The sequence below is a fragment of the Theropithecus gelada genome, chromosome 14 (genome assembly GCF_003255815.1).
Source record: "Theropithecus gelada isolate Dixy chromosome 14, Tgel_1.0, whole genome shotgun sequence".
NCBI lineage: Eukaryota > Metazoa > Chordata > Mammalia > Primates > Cercopithecidae > Theropithecus > Theropithecus gelada.
The window spans coordinates 7144-28302 of NC_037682.1; the positions used below are offsets into that span (position 1 = coordinate 7144).

The 21159-nt window shown below is 34.2% G+C and overlaps 2 protein-coding genes across 2 annotated transcripts; both read left to right on the top strand.

Annotated features, from left to right (window-relative positions):
• Nucleotides 1–5442: 5442 nt before the first annotated feature.
• LOC112607286 (olfactory receptor 5D13-like) lies at nt 5443–7636 on the top strand (the record flags this gene model as incomplete). The annotated part of the gene is made up of 2 exons (XM_025358395.1): nt 5443–6352; nt 7559–7636. Coding segments are annotated over 2 exons (988 nt in total), but the record flags the coding sequence as incomplete, so codon positions are not given.
• Nucleotides 7637–15824: 8188 nt separating this feature from the next.
• On the top strand, nt 15825–17031 carry LOC112607290 (olfactory receptor 5D13-like). Its single transcript, XM_025358399.1, has 2 exons — nt 15825–15832; nt 16089–17031. Exons 1-2 carry the CDS (start codon nt 15825–15827, stop codon nt 17029–17031), a joined length of 951 nt encoding a protein of 316 aa, XP_025214184.1.
• The last annotated feature ends 4128 nt before the right edge of the window (nt 17032–21159 follow it).

Here is a 21159-nt window from a genome sequence, read left to right on the forward strand (position 1 = left end):
GAGGTGGGACCTGGTGGTAGGTGATTGAATCCTGCGGGCAGTTTCTCATGAATGGTTTAGCACCATCCTCTTGGTGCTGTTCTTGTGACAGTGAGTGAATGAGGTCTCATGAGATCTGGTTATCTAAAAGTGTGTAGCACCCTCCTCTCCCATCTCATCCTCTTGCTCCAGCCGTGTGAGATGTGCCTGCTTGCTCTTCGCCTTTCGCCATAATTGTATGTTTCCTGAGACCTTCTCAGAAGCCAAGAAGATGCCATCATCATGCTTCCTGTGCAGCTTGCAGAACCATGAGCCAATTTAACCACTTTTCTTTATAAATTACCCATTCTCAGGTATGTCTTTATAGCAAAGTGAGAACTGACTCATGTATCTCCTAAGAGTTCTATAGTTTTGGCTCTTACCTTTAGGTCTTTGATCCATTTTAAGTTACTTTTTTGTTCATTGTGTAAGACAAGGGTTCAAACTGATTATCTTGCAGGAGGCTAGTTTTCTGAATACCATCTGTTAAAAAGACTGCCCTCTTCCTATTGCGTGATCTTGGCACTCATGTATAATACATTTGACCACATATATGTATGTTTACTTCTGGGTTGTCTCTTCTATTCTATTAGTCTCTATATCTTTCTTTATACCGGTACTTCACTGCTTTGATTACTATAGCTTTTTGGTAAGTATGAAATCAGAAAGTGTGAAACCTCCAACTTTGTTTTCCTTTTACAAGAGTGTTATGGCTATTTAGGGTCTCATGTAATTCTGTCTAGATTTTAGAATGGATTTTTTTCTATGCCAACAATGTCATTGAGATTTGCATAGAGTTTTCAATGGCTTTGTAATTGCTATGGGGAGTACTGACATCTTATCATATAAAGGCTTCAAATCTATGAACATAAGATGACTTTTCATTTATTTATGTCCTCTTTAATTTCTGTCAGCAACATTTTATACTTTTCAGTGTATTATTCTTTTGTCTGTTTGGCTAAGTTTATTCCTAAGTATTTCATTCTTTTCTATGCAAATGCAAACAAATTGTTTCTTATTTTTTTTTTTGGAGGGGACTTGTTCTTTCAAAGTAAAGAAATGCAACAGATTTTTGTATGTTTAATTTGTATCCTGGAATATTGTTGGATTTATTAGTTCTAAGAGTTATGTTGGGTAAATGTGTTCACCTGAAGTCAGGAGTTCAAGACCAGCCTAGCCAACATGGTGAAACCCCATCTTTCCTAAAAATATAAAACATGAGCCAGGTGTGGTTGTGGGCACCTGTAATCCCAGCTATTCCCAGCTATTCAGAAGACTGAGGCAGGAGAATCTCTTGAACTAAGAGGTAGAGGTTGCAGTGAGCTGAGATCGTGCCTTTGCACTCCAGCCTGGGCAACAAGAGTGAAACTCTGTCAAAAAAAAAAAAAAAGTCATTTGCTAAAATTCTGATTTTTTTTTCTGTCATATTTGGATGCATTTTGAAAACCTGTGTCGCCTAATTGCTCTGGCTAGAACCTTTAACACTATTTTGAATGAAAGCAGTGAAAGCAAACATCTTTGTCTTATTCTTTATCTCTGAGGAAAATCTTTTAGCCTTTCCATCTTTGAGTATTAACTGTAGGCTTTTCATATATCACTGGCCTTTAACTTGCTGAAGATGTTTTCTCTATTCTTAGTTTTTTTAGTGGTTTTATTATGAAAGAATGTGGACTTTTGTCAAATTGCTTTTCTACATCAATTGAGAAGATCATGTATTTTTTCATTTACGCCGTTAATGTGGTGTATTACACTGATGAATTTTAATGTGGCAAACTGTACTATATTACATTCCAGGAATAAATTCCACTTGCCATGTGTTTAATTTTAATGTCTTTTTACGTGCTGTTGAATACAGTTTGTGGTATTCTGTTGAGAAATTTTTGCATCTCTATTTGTAATGAAATTCACAATTAATTTCAAGAATCACCAACATACATATTTAATAAATTAAAAAATAGTGCATATCACGTTTACTTAAAGAAAAGATGAACAGGTATTTATATAAGTTTAATAGCTATTTGTTACCTAAAATGAAGCTCACACTACAATTTTATATGAAAAAGGATAATACACAATATAGCTATGATACTTATTGTATAAGCTTTGTTTCAGATACTCACAAATACATATATACCCACATAGTGGTGAGAAAACCAGAAATACAAAAATTGAGAGTAGTTATCTCTGGATTGTTGCCCAATAGCTGACTTTTTTCTTTTTTGCATTTTTGTATTTTTCAGGTATGTTAAGTCAAAATATATTGTCTGGTTCAACATATTTAAAAGAAGATCATGGGATTAAAGTTTATCATGAAATTATTCAGCAGTCACTACAAGAAATTACATGCAACCAGGATATCACATGGGGCATTGTTTTATCTAATTGCTTTATTTGTGGCCTCCTAGGGAATACTTCAGTTATATTCTCCAGGGTTAACATCCCTAAGGCCTTTGTGGCATATATATGTGTGACACAGTTTGGTGTTAGAATTTAGCCTTTTGGTCTCTTTTCCTCTCTGTTATCACTGAGATTATTTTAAAAAAATTAGGGGAAAACGTTATTTTCTTAAAACATTTATTGAAATCTAGTATAGACTCCTGTCACTTTTATTGTGATTTGCTTGTTTTTTTATTTAATTTGGATTCTCCTCGGGCACTTCCCTGGAGTCTATTCATCTTTGCAAAAGAAGCGTCAGAAAATGAATAAGTCAGTTCCTTCTGCACTTAAGTGAGTTATTCAATTTTTACTTTATATAACTTTAGAAGGAAAATAGTGTGTTCCAATAATCTTTGCAGGAGGCAAACCCATGTATAAGTCTAACTGCTATGGTAATCACTTCGTTCCTTTAACTAGGAATATTTTATTCATTATCTTTCACCATATTTATTATTATTAATTAGCCTGCATTTCTAGGAAATACTTTTATTCTTTTGATCACAATATTCTTCTTCTTTTTATGTGCACAAACTTTAGTTTAAGAATTGTATGCTCTATTGTATAATTTGCAGTTACATGCATTATTCCTCGGAATAATTAAGAAAAAGTTTGGAGGTCAAGGCCAACATTTTATAATTTTATAGTTTCTAAAATGCCTATTACAGTGCTGAGTACGCAGCAAATGCACAATTGGAAAGCCACGTTAGGTGTCACTACAAAAGAGGGAAAGCCTCTGCACAGTACCTTGAGCCCTCATTCAGCTCAACAAGGGTGACACTTCCGGGGGTTAAACGGGAGATTGTGAACTTTGGCCCCAAGTCTTTTGGTAAAGAAATAGAGTGTAGGAAGTGGGTTGAAAAGTGCCACACATAGAAAGGATGTTTAGGCAACAATAAGTCAAATACATATTACAAAATACAGTCTTTGATGGAAGTGATTTTCTTTTCAAGCCCAGCCTTCTCAGAGCTTGTTAGAACGTCCTTAGGAAAGCATACAGATATTGGAAAATGCTTGAAAAAGTGTATTCCATTAGGAAATTTGCACTCAATGAGTTTTGTGTTAAACTAAAACATACATTGAGAAAAATGACAACAAATGTAGAAGATCAAATCACAGGTACCAAATGAAGTGAATCTAAAGGAGCAATTAAAGAAAGAAACCACATGGATATGTAAGTTGTACATAAAATAATTTTATATATAATCCCAACCCTAACCTATATAATTCTATATGTGTAATCATACATATATTTTTATATATACACATATATACTGCATGCACTTGTGTTTTCTGCAAAATATAAGTGCATGCAGTATATTGTCTTTGATGCTAAACATTATAACAACTCAGTGTAAACTATAGAGTGTTTAATTTCAGCTAATGATAAAGCATAGAATTTTTACAGAATGCTGTGTGGAATGGTGCTCTTTTTAATGCCTACTGCTATTTTAGCTTTCGGTAAGCAGTCATGACATGGTTCTGGATTAAACTGGCACAACAAGGTAGTTGAGTTATTTCTAATAAACTCAGAACATTAAAAAAAAAATCCAATGCCTCATTTACTCTTCTAACTGTCCTTGTTTTATTCTAATTCAGGATGCTTAGGTCTCATGGGGTTTCACTATTGCTACTTCTTCTGTAGGACTCAAGATGTGACTCAGTGCATTGTGAGTTTACAATGTGGTCTTGATTTAATAGGCAAGTTCAACTTCTTTAGTATTATTATAAACTTTTACCCCAACACATGTATAATATGTGGCTACATTTATTCAGTCATATATACATTCATTTATTCAATAAAGATTGTGGAGAACCTACTATGTCCTAGCCTTCCATGTCTGCCCTCATTAATAGTATTTTATTGTAGAAAAACAATTTGTTGAAATGTAGAAGAAGAAAACATGAGTAAAATATATATTACAGATGTTGCATAATATCGATATTTTTCAGGGTTTATAGTTACTGATAATGACATAGTTAATACTATGACCATGATTCTGATGAAAAGTCAAGTTGAGATAAAATTGTTGGAAAAGATGAAGAACCTAAAAGAATAGGGTATCGGAAAGATTATCTGTGTGTCTATTGTAAGCAATTCAATGAAAACAAAACAAAAACCTCCTAACCGAATAAAAACCATTGTAATTCTTCTGGAAGTGATGCTTCATCTTTGGAGGTTTGGAGGTAGACTGAATTTTGACCACCTGAGAATGATATGGCAGAAAGTACCTCAGAATAATAAAAATGATCTGGATGTATCATTATTGTTTGTTTCCAGCCCAAATCATTCTAAATATCTTATATTATAATATATCAAGAAAAGCTAACAGAGTTTTATAATTTTCAATAATTAGATAAGTGTGACTGACAAAGTGCACTACTCACATTAGACAGGAAGAATCTAAAATCTGTGGAGAAAAATGTGTGATTAAATGTAGGGAGGTCACTGGAAAGGTAAATTCAGAAATAGATATAGAAACAACTGTTACAAAAATGTAATGATCATTTTACTGAGTCATTGATTTATTTTTTGAGTTCCAAGTTCTCATCATTTAATAGGTGAAGAAGTGAAAAAATTACTGAAACTCAAAATAAGCATTGTATTGAAATGAAATAAAATGGAAATCTTCCTTCAAGACAGGCATTTTCACTAGATTCTGACTCATGCAAAAGGTAGACTTGCCTTTCTCATGAAGCCAGTTGCCTCTGAGGCTACTGAACCAGATCATTTAAAATATATCAGAGCCAACTGCTCTTCCCGTCTCAATTCCCATATTTTATTATTACACTGACACACATTTTATATGTACTGTATAATTATGATATTAGTAAATTTTAGCTTTTGAAACAATGTAATGGTTAAAACTAAGCATTTCCATAACACTCTTTATAGATAATCACTAAACCTCTCAACATTTCCTCATTTTACTTGGCCTTGTCCAAATATTTCTCTTGCGTCTCTGAATCAACTGTCCTATTTTGTCCCAGGGACCAAGAAAATCAGACTGCTGCAGTCACCTTCATCCTCTTGGGCTTCTCGGAATATCCAGACCTTCAGATGCCCCTGTTCCTGGTGTTCCTGACCATCTACACAGTCACTGTGCTGGGGAACCTGGGCATGATCATGATCATCAGGATCAGCCCGAAACTCCACACCCCCATGTACTTTTTCCTCAGCCACTTGTCCTTTGTCGATTTCTGTTATTCCACCACAGTTACACCCAAACTGCTGGAGAACTTGGTTGTGGAAGACAGAACCATCTGCTTCACAGGATGCATCATGCAATTCTTCTTTGCCTGCATATTTGTGGTGACAGAAACATTCATGCTGGCAGCGATGGCCTATGACCGATATGTGGCGGTGTGTAACCCTCTGCTGTACACGGTTGCAATGTCCTGGAGGCTTTGCTCCTTGTTAGTGACTGCATCATACTCTTGGGCGATAGTCTGTTCCCTGACTCTTACCTACTTTCTACTGGAATTATCCTTCAGAGGAAATAATATCATTAATAACTTTGTCTGTGAGCACGCTGCCATTGTTGCTGTGTCTTGCTCTGACCCCTATGTGAGCCAGGAGATCATTTTGGTTTCTGCCACATTCAATGAAGTAAGCAGCCTGGTGATCATTCTCACTTCCTATGCTTTCATTTTAATCACTGTCATGAAGATGCCTTCCACTGGGGGGCGCCAGAAAGCGTTCTCCACGTGTGCCTCCCACCTGACCGCCATTACCATTTTCCATGGGACCATCCTTTTTCTCTACTGTGTTCCTAACTCCAAAAGTTCATGGCTCATGGTCAAGGTGGCCTCTGTCTTTTACACAGTGGTCATTCCCATGCTGAACCCCTTGATCTATAGCCTCAGGAACAAGGATGTAAAAGAGACAGTCAGGAAGTTAGTCATTACAAAATTATTATGTCTCATAATATAGAGTCTAGAAGACATACTTACTCCTATTCAAGAATATTGTGCAGAACTGTCCAAAATTTGTAGAACTGCTAACAATTCAAATTCCTTTCTCAAACAGTAAAGCAGTGCATGTACTTAATGTAACCCCTAGTTAACTGGTTATTTGACATCTGTTTAAATTCTAGTGGATTAGCTAACAAGTAACACAGTAATTTAATCTCTAATAATTTAAGTTGTCATTAAACCCAGAATTTGTCATATAAAGATTTCTGAGTTAATATCCGTTACCTTTTTGTTGCTCAGTTAACCTTCTGTTGTTCTTTTACAGTTGTTGGAGGATGGGCTTGTAGATTTGTTCTGAAAATTTATAGCTTACTGTGAAGGAAGATATAGCAAATGCAATACAGTAAACTAAGAGATGTTCAGCATTCAGACACTAAGTTTAAAAGAAATATTTATTTAATTCCACATAAGGCGCATTGGTATATTATAAGTGTGTATAAGGCATAAGTCTGCCCACAAAGTCCAGAATATTGTTTAGTAAAATTGTGTTGGTTAACATACAATTTTATTTGGTCATTGTACACAATATATCAAAAAATGAAAATAGCCACATGTTTTAGAAATAGACATTTTGAAATCTGAATTTATCATTCATGACAATGTTGATTTGTATGCTATAAATTTGATCGATAACAAAATACCATAAATGTCAATGATACATAACATTAGGTAATTATTAACTTTTTGTCAACTGACTTGGCAGTCCTGCTAATATCAGCTGGTGCTTCTTGGTTAATGTTACCTAGTCTAACGGGTCTAATGGAACTCATAGACCTACATAGCGATTGAGTAGCTCTGCCTCTGTGTCTGTGGATCTCTGAACCATTGGGCTAGCTGGAGTATTTTCTTCCAGTGTTGATGGGTGAGTCACAAGGGGAAATGTACAACAACAAAAGCTAGTTCAAGCTTCCATTGGGTTCATGTTTGTTAGCATTATTTTAGGCAAAGAGAATCACATTGCTGGGCTCAAAGTTAATGACTGAGGAAGGATATTTGCCTCTTATTGTAGAATTGAAAAGTTACGTGGCAAAGAACATGAATACAGAGAGAAATGAAGGATTCTGCCTACGTTTCTATATATCTAAATTGTTGGGAAATTTTAGTTAATGGGAAATTATCCTTCTTATTCCAGATAAATTTAAGAAAAAAGAAAAATGTGTTTACAGAATGTGAACACAGTGTAAAATCAACTATATTTGGCACATTCTAAAGGTCCTTGGATTTAAAATCCTATTTGAAAAAAATGATATGATAGATATTAGGTAAATTATAATTTGTAAACTATAATTAGCTTTCTATATTGTAAGAGAAAACAAAACAATGAGTTTGAAGAAAATGGGTTTATTACAGTAAGACAGCTGTGAACATTTCTGTCAGAATCTTTGTAAAGGCACATACAGCACTTTTATTTCCTCTTACAAGTACCTAGGAAAGATAGCCGAGTCATATGGTAGGTGTACGTTTAACTTTTTAAGAAACTTCCAAATGATCTTTGAAGTGGCTGTACCATTTAAAATCCTACTGGCTGGGTATGATAATACTGATTGTTTCCCATCTTGGATAACTAACTACATGGTAATTTCTTTCAATCTTAGAAATTCTTATAAGTATGTAATGGTATCTCATTGTGATTTGTGTTTGCATTCATCTAATAAGTAAGTTGAATATATTTTCATGTGATTATTGGTTATTTGTATATTTTTGGTAAAGTCTATGTTCAAATACTCTGCCTATTTTTAATTACACGTATTTTCTTATTATTGAGGCTTGATAATTATTTATATATTTTAGATACAACTATTTTTTCTATTCAAATTTGTGATTTGAAATATTTCTACGAATATGTGGCTTGTCTTTCACCCTCTTTACAGTGTGTTTTCTAAAACAGATATTCTGGATTTGTGTAAAAATGTATATAGAAATGCAAAGTAAGTGAAATATCCAAAAATATTTTTAAAAGAAAATGATTGGAAGAATTGAAGGTTTACTATAAAACAAAAAGAAACAAACCAGTGTGGTTTAGGTATAAAGATAGACAAATTGAGACTATAATAGAATAAATAAAATAGAACCCAGATATAATCCAAGAAACATATAATCAATTGATCTTTGAAACATATCTGAGAAAAACTGGATAATTGAATGGGAGAAAATAACCTCATCTCCTACCTCTCTCCATGGAAAATTAATTCGATACTTATTTTCAAATTAATTAACCGTAACAGTTGAAATACTAAGGCCTCTGGAATAAAGAACGGGTGATTATCTATAGGAAAATTGACAAATGAGACTGTCAATAATTAAAAGCTGCTTATCATCAAAATAGATCATTAAAAAAAAAAGAGACAACCCATAGATTAGAAGTAATTATCTGTAGACTGGGAGTATATATTAACAATATATAGAGTTGTCAATTACTAAATATATATATATTACAAATAATAAGAAAATTAAAATAGACTAATGTGCAATTACTTTGTAAAAATGTATGGATGGATAATAATCTCACAAAAATATTCCAACATTATATGTTTTCAAGGGAATGTAAATTAAATATCAGTTTACACACTATGATTGCTTGAAGCTTTAAAAATAATGAATTTTTTAAAAAGGCACAAATACTAGTTTTCAAATGTTTTCATTCCCTGGGGTCACATCATCTGCTAATATATTGCTTTCCAGAACTTTTAGATATATGTATTTTGAAGAGTTCTCTCTAGCTTTTTTAATGTTCTCTGTATCTCTATCTTTGTTGCAAGTTGTATCAGTTCCTCATAGATGTCACAAAATTTATTAAGTTTTTGTAATAACTTTTTGGCCTTAGAAATACCTTTCATAGTCTGGTGAAGCATATGAGATCTTCTTTAGAAAAACATTTAAAAATAAAATAGATATAAATATAAATCAAACATATATTTATATAAAATTACCAAATATTAAGAATATTAACTTGTATGGACTTGTATAATATTTGTGCTTTATTATTCATATTAGATAATATCTACACACATGCATATTAACTACTATAATTTGGAATAAAGATGATCATAGTAATATTTTTAGATAGGTTATAATATATAAATAATAAAAATATATCTGTGATTTCTATGGTGAGAGTATTGCTAACAGTACTGTGCTTTGTGGTCTACCTTCATAATTAAAAACACACTAAACTTCAGTTAGAGTTAAACAAAAATAATTTTATATTTTTTCCATGTTATTTCATCATAAACTAGCAGATCATTTAAAATACATTGTACACCACGTTGTATAACGGATCCGTAGAACTTATCTTGCATAACTGAAAATGTGTACCCCTTGAACAAGAGCTCCCAATTTCCTCCTACCCCTAGGCCCTGGCAAACACATTTCTACTCTCCACTTCTATGAGTTTGGCTCTTTTAGATACTTCATATAAGTAGAATCATAATAATGTAGGACATTTTCTTGACCCCTTAACAGGTCTTGCAACGGGGGTGCCTTGGTTACTCAACCTGCCCTGCTCAACCCCTTGCTGAAGGGAGCATGCAAGTGAATGAGTGCAGGAACTGGAGCGAGCGAGTGCAGGAACTGGAGCAAGCAAGTGCAGAACCAGCTGCTTTGGTGCCAGCTGGAGCAAACTCCATGTGAGCTGCATGGCAGTATCCAGGTGGGGTGCCTGTGACCCCAGGCCGCAGAGGGTGTGTTAAAATGCTCTCTTAGCTATGCTTTTGGCAGACAGCTGTGTTACCAGCTCAATGCGCCCTTTGCCTCATCACATGAGGAAATTGCCTTCTACCAGTAAGGGCAAAGGGCCAAGGTGACAAACCTTTTGGGTACCCACATCTGGTGCATCCTGAATTTTAGTCTGGTGCCCAAGACAAATGAGGTCATGTGGACATGACCACATTGAAGGAAGGTGAATGTGGAAATTTTATTGAATGATGAAAGCTGCTCTCAGTGGAGAGGGAGGAGCTGGAAAGGGGATGGGAAGGGAAGGTTGGTGTCCCCTGAAGTCAATCCGCCTCTCTGCCTTTCTTTTCCGAAGTCTAGTTACTTCATCCAGCCACTGTCTCTGAAGTCAAAGTCACTTCTCCCTGATGTCCAGCCACTTCTTCCTGAGGTTGAGCCACTTTTCTCCTCTGCTAGCTGGGTCTGGGGTCTTATAGGCACAGGATGGAATGCGGTGAGCCATAGGTAGTTTTGGAAAAGACAACATTCAATTGGTAAAAAGACATTATTCAGAAAGAACCAATCAGGAGAGAGCAGACACATAGGGATGGAAGTTCTCACTTTGGGTCAGGGGTTTCAGGCTTTTTGGCTTGAAGGTGCGGTTTTGCCAAGGACCTGCCCCTGTCTGCCTAGAATTTCTCTGCCTCCTGTCATTATCAAGGACATATTTGTACTTCTGTTGCTCATTTATCTAATTTGGCATAAGGCCCTCCAGGTTTATTTCTGTTGTCACATATAGCAGGATTCCCTTCTTTTTAAGGCTGAATAATATTGCATTTTATGTATATGCCATATTTTTTTGTTTCCATTCGTCTGTCAATGGACGTTTAGATTGTTTCCATATTTTGGGTATTGTGAATAATGCTGGAGTGAGCATGGTAGTGTAGATATCTCTTCAAGATCTGGATTTCAGTTCTTTTGGTTATATACCCCAAAGTGAGATTGCTGGGTTGTATACTAATTCTAGTTTTAATATTTTAAGGAACGTTGATATGTTTCCCATGGTGGCTGCACCACTTTATATGCCCATCAACAATGGACAAGTGTCCTATATCTCCACATCCTTGCAACACTAATTATTATTATTATGTTTCATCATAGCCATACTAAAAGGTATGAGGTGATATCTCATTATGGTTTTGTCTTGTAATTCCCAGATGAATAGTGATTTCATCGTCTTTTCATGTACATGTTGGCCATCTGTATGTCCATAATGGAGAAATGTCTATTTAAGTCCTATGCCTGTTTTAATTGGGTATTTCCCTTGTGCTATTGAATTGTAGGAGTTCCTTATATATTTTACGTATTAACGTCTTATAAAACATATGATTAGCAAATATTTTCTTCCATTTCATAGGTTGCCTTTTCACTCTGTTGTTTCTTTTGCTGTGCAACTTTTCAGTATGATACAGTTCCACTGATCTATTTTCACTTTTATTGTTCGTGTTTTTGTTGCCATGTTCAGGAAATAATGGACAAAACCAGTCAGGAACATTTTCCCCTATATTCTCTCTTACAGTTAATGACCCTAAATTTAATTTTTAATCTATTTTGAGTTGACTTTTGTGTATCATGTCAGAAGTGGGTCTGACTTCATTCTTTTGCATGTGGATATCCAGTTTTCCTAACAGGATTTGTTGAAGAGACTATCCTTTTTCCCATTATGTATTCTTGGTACGCTTGTTAAAGGTTAGATGTCTGTATGTGTGTGGGTTATGTCTGGGCTTTCTATTCTGCCCAATGGTCTATGTGTCTGTTTATATGCCAGTACAATACTATTTTATTTATTGCGATTTTGTAATATATTTTGAAATCAGGAAGAGTGATGCCTCCAGCATTTTCCTTTTTTATTTCTTGTTTACTTTAGCTGTTTTGATCTTTTGTATGTTTACAAAAATTTGAGTTTTCTATTCTATTTTAATTGACATTGCATTAAATCATTACATATATTTGAGTAGAATGAATATTTTAACAACAATAAGTTTTCTAATCCATGAACATGGGATGTGAAGCATAAAGTTAACAGAAAGATGGAAATAATAAATGTTAGAACAGAAATAAATGAGATAAGTAATATAAAAAAAATAGAATAAATCAATAAAACTCAGGTTTTTAAAAAATGTAAACATAATTGGCCAAATAATAGGTGGACCAAGAAAAAAGGAGACTCAAATATAAGAGAAACATTGCATCTAACCTACCGATGTCTTAGAAATTAAGAAGGACCAAAATTGACTACTATGAACAATTGCATGCCTACAAATTGGATGACTTATAAGAAATAAGTAAGTTTTTAGAAATATACAACCCACAATGACTGAATCATGAAGAAATAGAAACTCTGAACAGATCAAAAACTAATAACAAGATTGAATCAGTAATCAAAAACCTCCCAAGAAAGAAAATGAGGGACAAGACAGTTTCACTTGTGAATTCTACTAAACATATAAAAAGTACAAACACTAATATTTCTAAAAACATTCCAAACATTAAAGAAGTGAGAACACTTTGAGACTCATTTTATGGAACTGGCTTTATGTTGATAACAAAGACAGGCAAAGATACTACAAGAAAAGGAAACCACAGGCGAATATCTTCAATGAACAGATTCCTATTGCTTTTCTATCTGTAGTTCCTTAGTTGTATCGTGTCTGAGACACCATCAGCTCTTTTGCCCTTGATTTCCCTCTGTGCTATATGAGGTCCTCTGCAATGAAATGAGCTTTTCTCTGAAAACACATTGAAAGGTTGTTGCATGATTCCCTCTTCCTCACATGTAAGACACAACCATAACCTCGGGCGCACCATGACGGTGGTGAAATATAAGTAGAAAGGAACACGGGCCCTTGCATTACTACATGTAGCAGAGATGCCCAGTGTTTAGGAATGCATTTTGGACTTTGCACTAGTGAGAAGCTTTTATTCTTTAAAAAACATGCTAGATAGATTGCCAAAATTAATGAATACATCATCTTCTCCATAAAGTGGCATTTTCCATAAACTGGTTTATTTTTAGAAACATGTAACCTAGTTTTTTTCAGATCCAATAGTCAACATAAACATCTGAAGATCATTTAGCTATATTTTAAAAAGGCCAACACAAATTGTTTTCTATTAAATAAAAACAATGGTGTGGCTACCAAATGAAGTTTATATTGCTAACAAATGATAAATAAATGATGTAGCATTATTTAGGCAGCTCTGTATTTGGACATGTAATAACATAAATGTACCTTCATAAAAAGAGAAAATAAATTCCTCATGAGGTAATAATATCCATGTCTAGACTATTGCTTTACAGCTGATTTTTCCCTTTCATATTTCTGTATTTTAAACCTATATAAAGTCAAAATTCAGTATTAAGATTAATTAAGTGAAGTTGGTAAGACAAATGTCAAGGGCTTTAGAAAAGCACTATACAAACAAGATATCACACGGGACAGTGTTATATCTAATTGCACAAACTGTAGCCTCCAAGGCAATACTTAAGTGATATTCTCTAGTCTTGAGGTCCCCAAGGTCTTGGGGGCATATATTTGTGACACAGTTTGGTGCTAGGACTTAGTTTCTAGATGTGACCTTATCTCTGCTATCTATGAGTTTTCTTAATAGGTTGGGGAAAAAGGTAACATTTAAAATCTTCAAGAAAATATACTCGCGACACTCCTACTGTTGTTTTCAGGTTTGTTTCTATTAATTAAATACTAAGCAGGAGCATTATTGGAGTTCATTAATTTCAGCAAAAGATCCTTCAGTAAATGAATCACTCAAATGCCTCTGTATTTAGGTGAGTTGATTTAGATATTTAAATTTTATTTTAGAAGAAAAATACTAAGTTCTGGTAATCTTAGTATGAGACAAACACACGTGTAGGTCAAAGTCCTACCCAGTCCACTTAGTTCAATGAGCAGAGGACTTTTGTTGTTATATCCCAATTCCTTCTCTCTTTCAAATGATATAAATTCTGGTTTTCTCATCAGGCTGCCACCATGTACCCAGCAATGAAATCAATACTTTGGCAAATAAAGAAGAATAAAACAAAATTGGCCTTATCTTTAAACTTCCTATGCTTTCTGAGGAGATAAGTGAGACTAATAACCAAATATGTAAATGATAGGATATGACTTATGGTAATTTTGAGTTATAAACACTAATGTTTGCAATGTATACAGAGGAGAAGAAACAATGAGTAATTTTTATAACAGTAGAAGGTAAAATAAAGCATTATAAAGGTGATAATAGATAGCACACTTTATGTAAATGAGCATGTGCTCTATGACAACCTGATACATCTACCACGACTTTAAGAATGTGTTCGTGGTAATGAGATTGAATATCTAGATCTAAGCAGTTTGCACAAATCCAGACTGCACAATGTAGTTTTCATGCATTCATCAATAAAAAGCATTAGGGATTGTTAAAGTCATTGACTCTCAGGTTAAATTGATTACAGAAAATTATTCTTGCAATGTTGCAAAGGATATTTCACACTGAGGAGCGTGACTATGGAATACAGTCATAATCTAGTTTTATAGTGTTAAGATTTTTATAAATAAGTGTTTCAGGGAAATTGCTGAGTAATTGCTCCTTTTGGAAGATATCGTTCCTACAGGTACAAGCTTGTGGGAACTAGAGAAAGCTTTTTCGTAATGGAAAAACATAAAGGAGAATTGGGAATATATAGTTATGACTTAGAGTAGAGCCACAAATGAAATTCTACAGTACTTCCGTTGTGTGGGTTCAGGAAAATGATTCTCTGCATTGTATTCACAAATGTGTCCACATGTTGATAGCTGTGCTATATAAGCCTCATTTCAATAACTATTCAAGGTTTTTGAAACCACACTAATTAGCTATAATTCTAAAAATATAAAACTGAATATCTAATATGCTTCATAGCATGTCTTGTAACCATTACAATCATTAGCAATCTTTCTGCTTCCATTCTACTGATTTAAATTTCATATCATGAATATATTATCACATTTTATCATTGAGGAAATGCCTAGTGGCACCAAGGCATGTTCATTGAATATTAAGATCTCCTATTTGAGATGGGTCCCCCTGACACTTATCCTTGGCAAAGCTTTAAACTTAAATCAAAGGGATGGAATGTATTTTTCCTAAAAACTAATATTTATTTGCACCATTCAGTACTTTTATGTTTATTATTGTCTGTCACCTACCTATCTTCTGAAATTTGCCACCTCAGAAAATAAAGAACTTTTCATTTACTATTGCTTCACCTATTTATCACTACAGAAACATACATCACATATTTTGTTGCAATAACCTTCTCATAAGTGATATGATACATCATTAAAAATAACATTAAACATTTTTCAAGTTTAGTTCAACATGCATGAGAAAGATTAGCATATTAGTGCAACACAGCTCCAGAATGTGTTGAAAGTATTGGATTATAAGGAATGAGAAGGGTGTTAAAAATAAAACCACCAATAAAACGTTAAATTTACCACTTTACAGGAATGTTAACATTTTACAATTTGTTAAGAGTTGTAAGTTAACTATCTCATAGCTTTAGCGATAAGGCAGAAATGAAACTGTAGAAAAGTATATATTTCCTCCAACAGAAATATTTGCACTTATCTCAGATTCATGCAAACTTAGAGTGGCCCTTCTCATGAAGCCTGATGTCTATGATGATAGTGAGTCTTATCTGAAATATGGGAAGGTACACCCTATTTTGTTGTTATTCCTGTCTTAATTTTGTTTTTTATTATTCCATTCACAAAATAGTCCTATTCACCTTGTAATTTTTATATAAGTACTCTACCTTTTGAAATAACGTAACAGTGGAAACCTAGTATTTTCAGTAACACTCTTAATAAAGACCCACTAAGTCTCTCAATATTTCTTCCTTTCTGTTTCTTATTGCACATATTGGTGCCTACTTCTCTGGATCAACTTTCTTATTTTCTTTTTCATAGGACTCAAAATAATCAGACTGCTGCAGTCACCTTCATCCTCTTGGGCTTCTCAGAATATCCAGACCTTCAGCTGCCCCTGTTCCTGGTGTTCCTGACCATCTACACAGTCACTGTGCTGGGGAACCTGGGCATGATCATGGTCATCAGGATCAACCCCAAACTCCACACCCCAATGTACTTTTTCCTCAGCCACTTGTCCTTTGTTGATTTCTGTTATTCCACCACAGTTACACCCAAATTGCTGGAGAACTTGGTTGTGGAAGACAGAACCATCTGCTTCACAGGATGCATCATGCAATTCTTCTTTGCCTGCATATTTGTGGTGACAGAAACATTCATGCTGGCAGCGATGGCCTATGACAGATTTGTGGCCGTGTGTAACCCTCTGCTGTACACGGTTGCAATGTCCCGGAGGCTTTGCTCCTTGTTAGTGGTTGCATCATACTCTTGGAGTTTAGTTTGTTCCCTAACATACACATACTTTCTGTTGACTTTATCTTTTTGTAGGTCTAATTTCATTAATAACTTTGTCTGTGAGCACGCTGCCATTGTTGCTGTGTCCTGTTCTGACCCCTATGTGAGACAGAAGGTTATTTTAGTTTCTGCCACATTCAATGAAATAAGCAGCCTGGTGATCATTCTCACTTCCTATGCTTTCATTTTAATCACTGTCATGAAGATGCCTTCCACTGGGGGGCGCCAGAAAGCGTTCTCCACGTGTGCCTCCCACCTGACCGCCATTACCATTTTCCATGGGACTATTCTTTTTCTCTACTGTGTTCCCAACTCCAAAAGTTCATGGCTCGTGGTCAAGGTGGCCTCTGTCTTTTACACAGTGGTCATTCCCATGCTGAACCCCTTGATCTATAGCCTCAGGAACAAGGATGTAAAAGAGACAGTCAGAAAGTTAGTCATTACCAAATTATTATGTCATAAAATATAATGCTAGAAATATTAATAATTTATCCTTGAGAGTAACAGTGCAGTTGTTTAATAACCAGTCATTGCATGAAATTGTGATAACCCTCCGACAGTCCAATATCTATTCACACTGATGTTTAGTAAACTAACTTCAAAGTTATAAATATTGTTAGTAAAATAACTTCAAAGTTATAAATATTGTAAGTATGAAATCTCAGATCATTTAAACTAAATTGTTTATGCAGAATATTGTAATACAAAAGCTTTTGTGTTAGCATACGTTTATGTGTGATTGCCTAGGTCAAATTTCAGTTCAATTCAAATATGGCAAAATGTAAAAATTTTTGAGATGATCTGAAGAATAGTAGTTTACAATGAGGAAGTTTACCTGATAACAAAATTACTATAAGAGCTCTTCAGTATAAAACACTATCTAAAAATAATTGCAATTGATTCTACATGGGCAATTTTGGCATTAGAAGATTTGCAGACAAACAAAAATAAATAAGAAAATTATCTTCCTTACAAAGTCCAGAATCTGGTATAGTTAAATTACACTTGGTATTATAAATTATATTTTTCTTTATGCAATATAATAAGAAAATGATAAATATTTTTGCAAATAAATGCCCATCACCCTAGTGTTGCCATTTATGTCAATATGATTGTGCATGTTATTTATTTATTAAAAATTTAATTGAGCTAATTTTCTATTCATTTTCCTTTGTAAGAAATAATATAGAGGAATTCCAATTATCTTTTAACCAGTTTCCCCCTGTGATAGTACAATATAACAACCAGGATAATGATATTGAGATAATACACATATATTATTCAAGCATTAGTTATTTATTGATGAAAATAAATATTCATAAAGTCAGTGATATCCAACAGTAAGTAATCCTTTCGAATAAGTGACTTGAGTGGGGTAGCTCTGTTGATATCAGTTGGGCCACTTGGGTGTCAAGAATAGGGTAACTTGATCAGCTATCTTTGGATCTACAGACCTGTATGTATGTCATCTTCTTTGGACCGTTTGGCTAATAGTCTTTGTTGAAAGCAGAGCCACGATAGAGTATTCCAATAATAAAAGCATACTTCAAGTTCCTGCTTGGGTCTCACCTGTTAACATTTTATGAGTCAGAGAAAATCACATGTCCAAGCCCCAAAGCAAGAGTTGAGAAAGTTATCTACTTCTTGTACAGCTGCAAAGTTACAAGTCAACAGTGATGGGTACAGGGAGAAATGAAAAACTGGGTTAAAAATCGATTGAAACATTTACATCTTTTTTTTTTTTTTTTTTTTTTTGAGACAGAGTCTCGCTCTGTCGCCCAGGCGAAACATTTACATCTTTAAACACATTCTTCCTTGATAATGCCAGATAACTTTATTGCAGAAAACAGATAACCCATGGCTGTAACTGGTTTTAGAGGAGTTTTCAAATAATTGAAATAATTTGACTGCCTCAACCAAATGGCTGTTTGAGATTAGGTATAAGAACTTACTTTTTCTCCTTGTGTCTTGGCAATCATGATTAAGACTTGCAAGCACAGAATATGAAGACAACCATATGTTGTAGGTCCAATCCAACCCATTAAAAGTTGCTTGTTTCCCCTCAAGGTTTATTTTTATTTTCAATAAAAAGTTGAATAATTTTTTACTGTAATGCTTTACACCAAATTACATGTCTATGTAACTTACTGTACAGGGATACACAACAAAATTCTCAACACTTACAGAACATAGCAAAAGTAACAGAGGATTTACTTTAGTTTTTAACTGTCAATAATGAGTCATAATTAAACACTCTAGTCGAGTATTTTAAAAGCTGTGTGTGTGTGTGTGTGTGTGTGCATGTGTGTATAGTTTAATAAAGATATTAAGGAACACAAAAAAGGATTTAGAAAGTTTGAGTATGCACCACAGAATATTTAGTATATTCAATAAGGTTTTGAGGATAAACTTAGAATATATTATTTTAAAATATTGATTTTGAAGTTATGTAAGCAGTAATTTGGTAGGTTTCTTTTAGTAGAAAATAAAAATAAAAGAAAAAAGAATAGTTACAAATCCCTTTAAGACGTGATTTTTTTTATTTTGATAAATGTTCATTAAATGGGCAGTTTACACAAATATAATGCAATTTTCCCCCAACATTATCAAATTGTACTTTGAATCTGAAAGTAAACATGTTAACTGTGAAGATAAATGTATTTTAGATAATGTAAGTTAGCTCGCTAATGGTCATATTAAGTGTAGCTATGGGCTATTTTTTTCTACAAATACATTTGTATGCTGCTCTTCTTTTAAACCTTTGAATCCAGTAGGTATAAATGTGACTTTTTTCCCGTGGAGGGCTGCAGCAGGACATTTGCTGAGCATATGCACAATACTAAAGGAAATCTATAGTTTCATGCTCACTTCTTAGTGAATTAACAACTATAAAAATTATATCTGGACCATTTTATGTAAATGTCAACTTTCATATTATGTTGACTAAATGAAGACGGCATCAAAGATTGTATTAGAAATTTAATTTCTAATAAATAAAAAAATTAAATTAAGAAAAGGATAATAAGAAAATAAGAAAAGGATAAATTAAGAAATTAAATTAAGAAAAGGATAAATATTTGATTCAATAGTATTTCCTGCTTATAGCATTCTAGATACATAGAATATGTAAGCTCAAGAACACCGTGTTGGTAAAAGTTTCCCCCTGAAACTTGTCATGCAGTTTAAACACCAGGAAAAAATCCTAGGGAGAGTAAATAAAAACAAGCCTGAACCTGTGGATGTGAGAGAACCAAAGTTCAGGAAAATTTTTGGAGGTAATTCTTGGCGATTTTAGATAATAACTTATGAACAGAATATAGAATTCAGCAATACTAATAACAAAGTTTTCGCATAAATTTCAACAATATATAAAGCAAGTTGTATATTATTCTAGGAATTTAAAGTGGATATGTCATTTAAAATTCATCAATGAATCTACCATATTAGCAAAATAAGGGAGAAAAGCATATGTTTATTTCAATTTATATAGTAAAGATATTTATTAAAATTAATATCTTGTATTAGTCAAAATTTTCCAGAGAAATGGAACCAAGGGAATGAATATCTGCTTATCTATATCTGTATCTCTCCATTTGGAGGTATTTATTTATTTTAAAGAATTAGCTCATGCGATTATAAAGGCGGACAAATACTGAGAACTTCAGGGTAAATCAGCACGCTGGATCCCAGGGGAGCCAATGATGAAATTCTAGTCTAATTTGGAAGGTCCAAGAACCAGAGGGCCAGGGGTGTATTTCCAGTCAGAAGGTCAGCAGTTTTGAGACCCAGGAAGAGCAATGTTCCAGTTCCAGTCTATAGGCAAACACCTAATGTCCCAGTTCAAAGGCAGAAAGAGGAAGGAATCTGCCTTTGCTTGGGAGAGAATTAGCCTTTTGTTAGACTCAGGCATATACTGACGGACGCTTCCCGTTCGCATTACCAAGGGCAATCTGCTTTACTTAGGCTTCTGATTTAATTGTTAATCTCATCCAAAAACACCCTTATAAAAACATCCATAATAATGTTTGACTGAATATCTGGGCACCTGGTGGCCCAGTTAATTGATGCATGAAAATAACCTTCACGCACCTGTTCATAATAAAACAAAACAGAAGAAAACAGAAGCTCCCAGACAAAATAGAAATAGAAATGTCTTAATTTTTACCCACCAAATCTATAGGTAAATATCACAATTAAGTTAAAATAATCGGCCGGGTGTGGTGGTTCCTGCCTGTAATCCCAGCAATTAGGGAGGCTGAGGTGGGCAGATCACGAGGTCAGGAGATCGAGACCATCTTGGCCAACATGGCAAAATCCCGATTCTACTAAAAATACAAAAATTAGCCTGGCATGGTGGCATGTGCTTGTAATACCAGCCACTCAGGAGGCTGAGGCAGGAGAATCGCTTGAACCAGAGAGTTGGAGGTTGCAGTGAGCTGAGATCGCACCACTGCACTCCAGCTTGGAGACAGAATAAGACTCTGTCTCAAAAAAACAAAACAAAACAAAACAAAAAGAAATAATAGACACTTTGTTTTAAATTTCAACTCAAGGGAAGCGTGTTCATTATTTCCACTTCTGTGGAAACGTTGTCCTA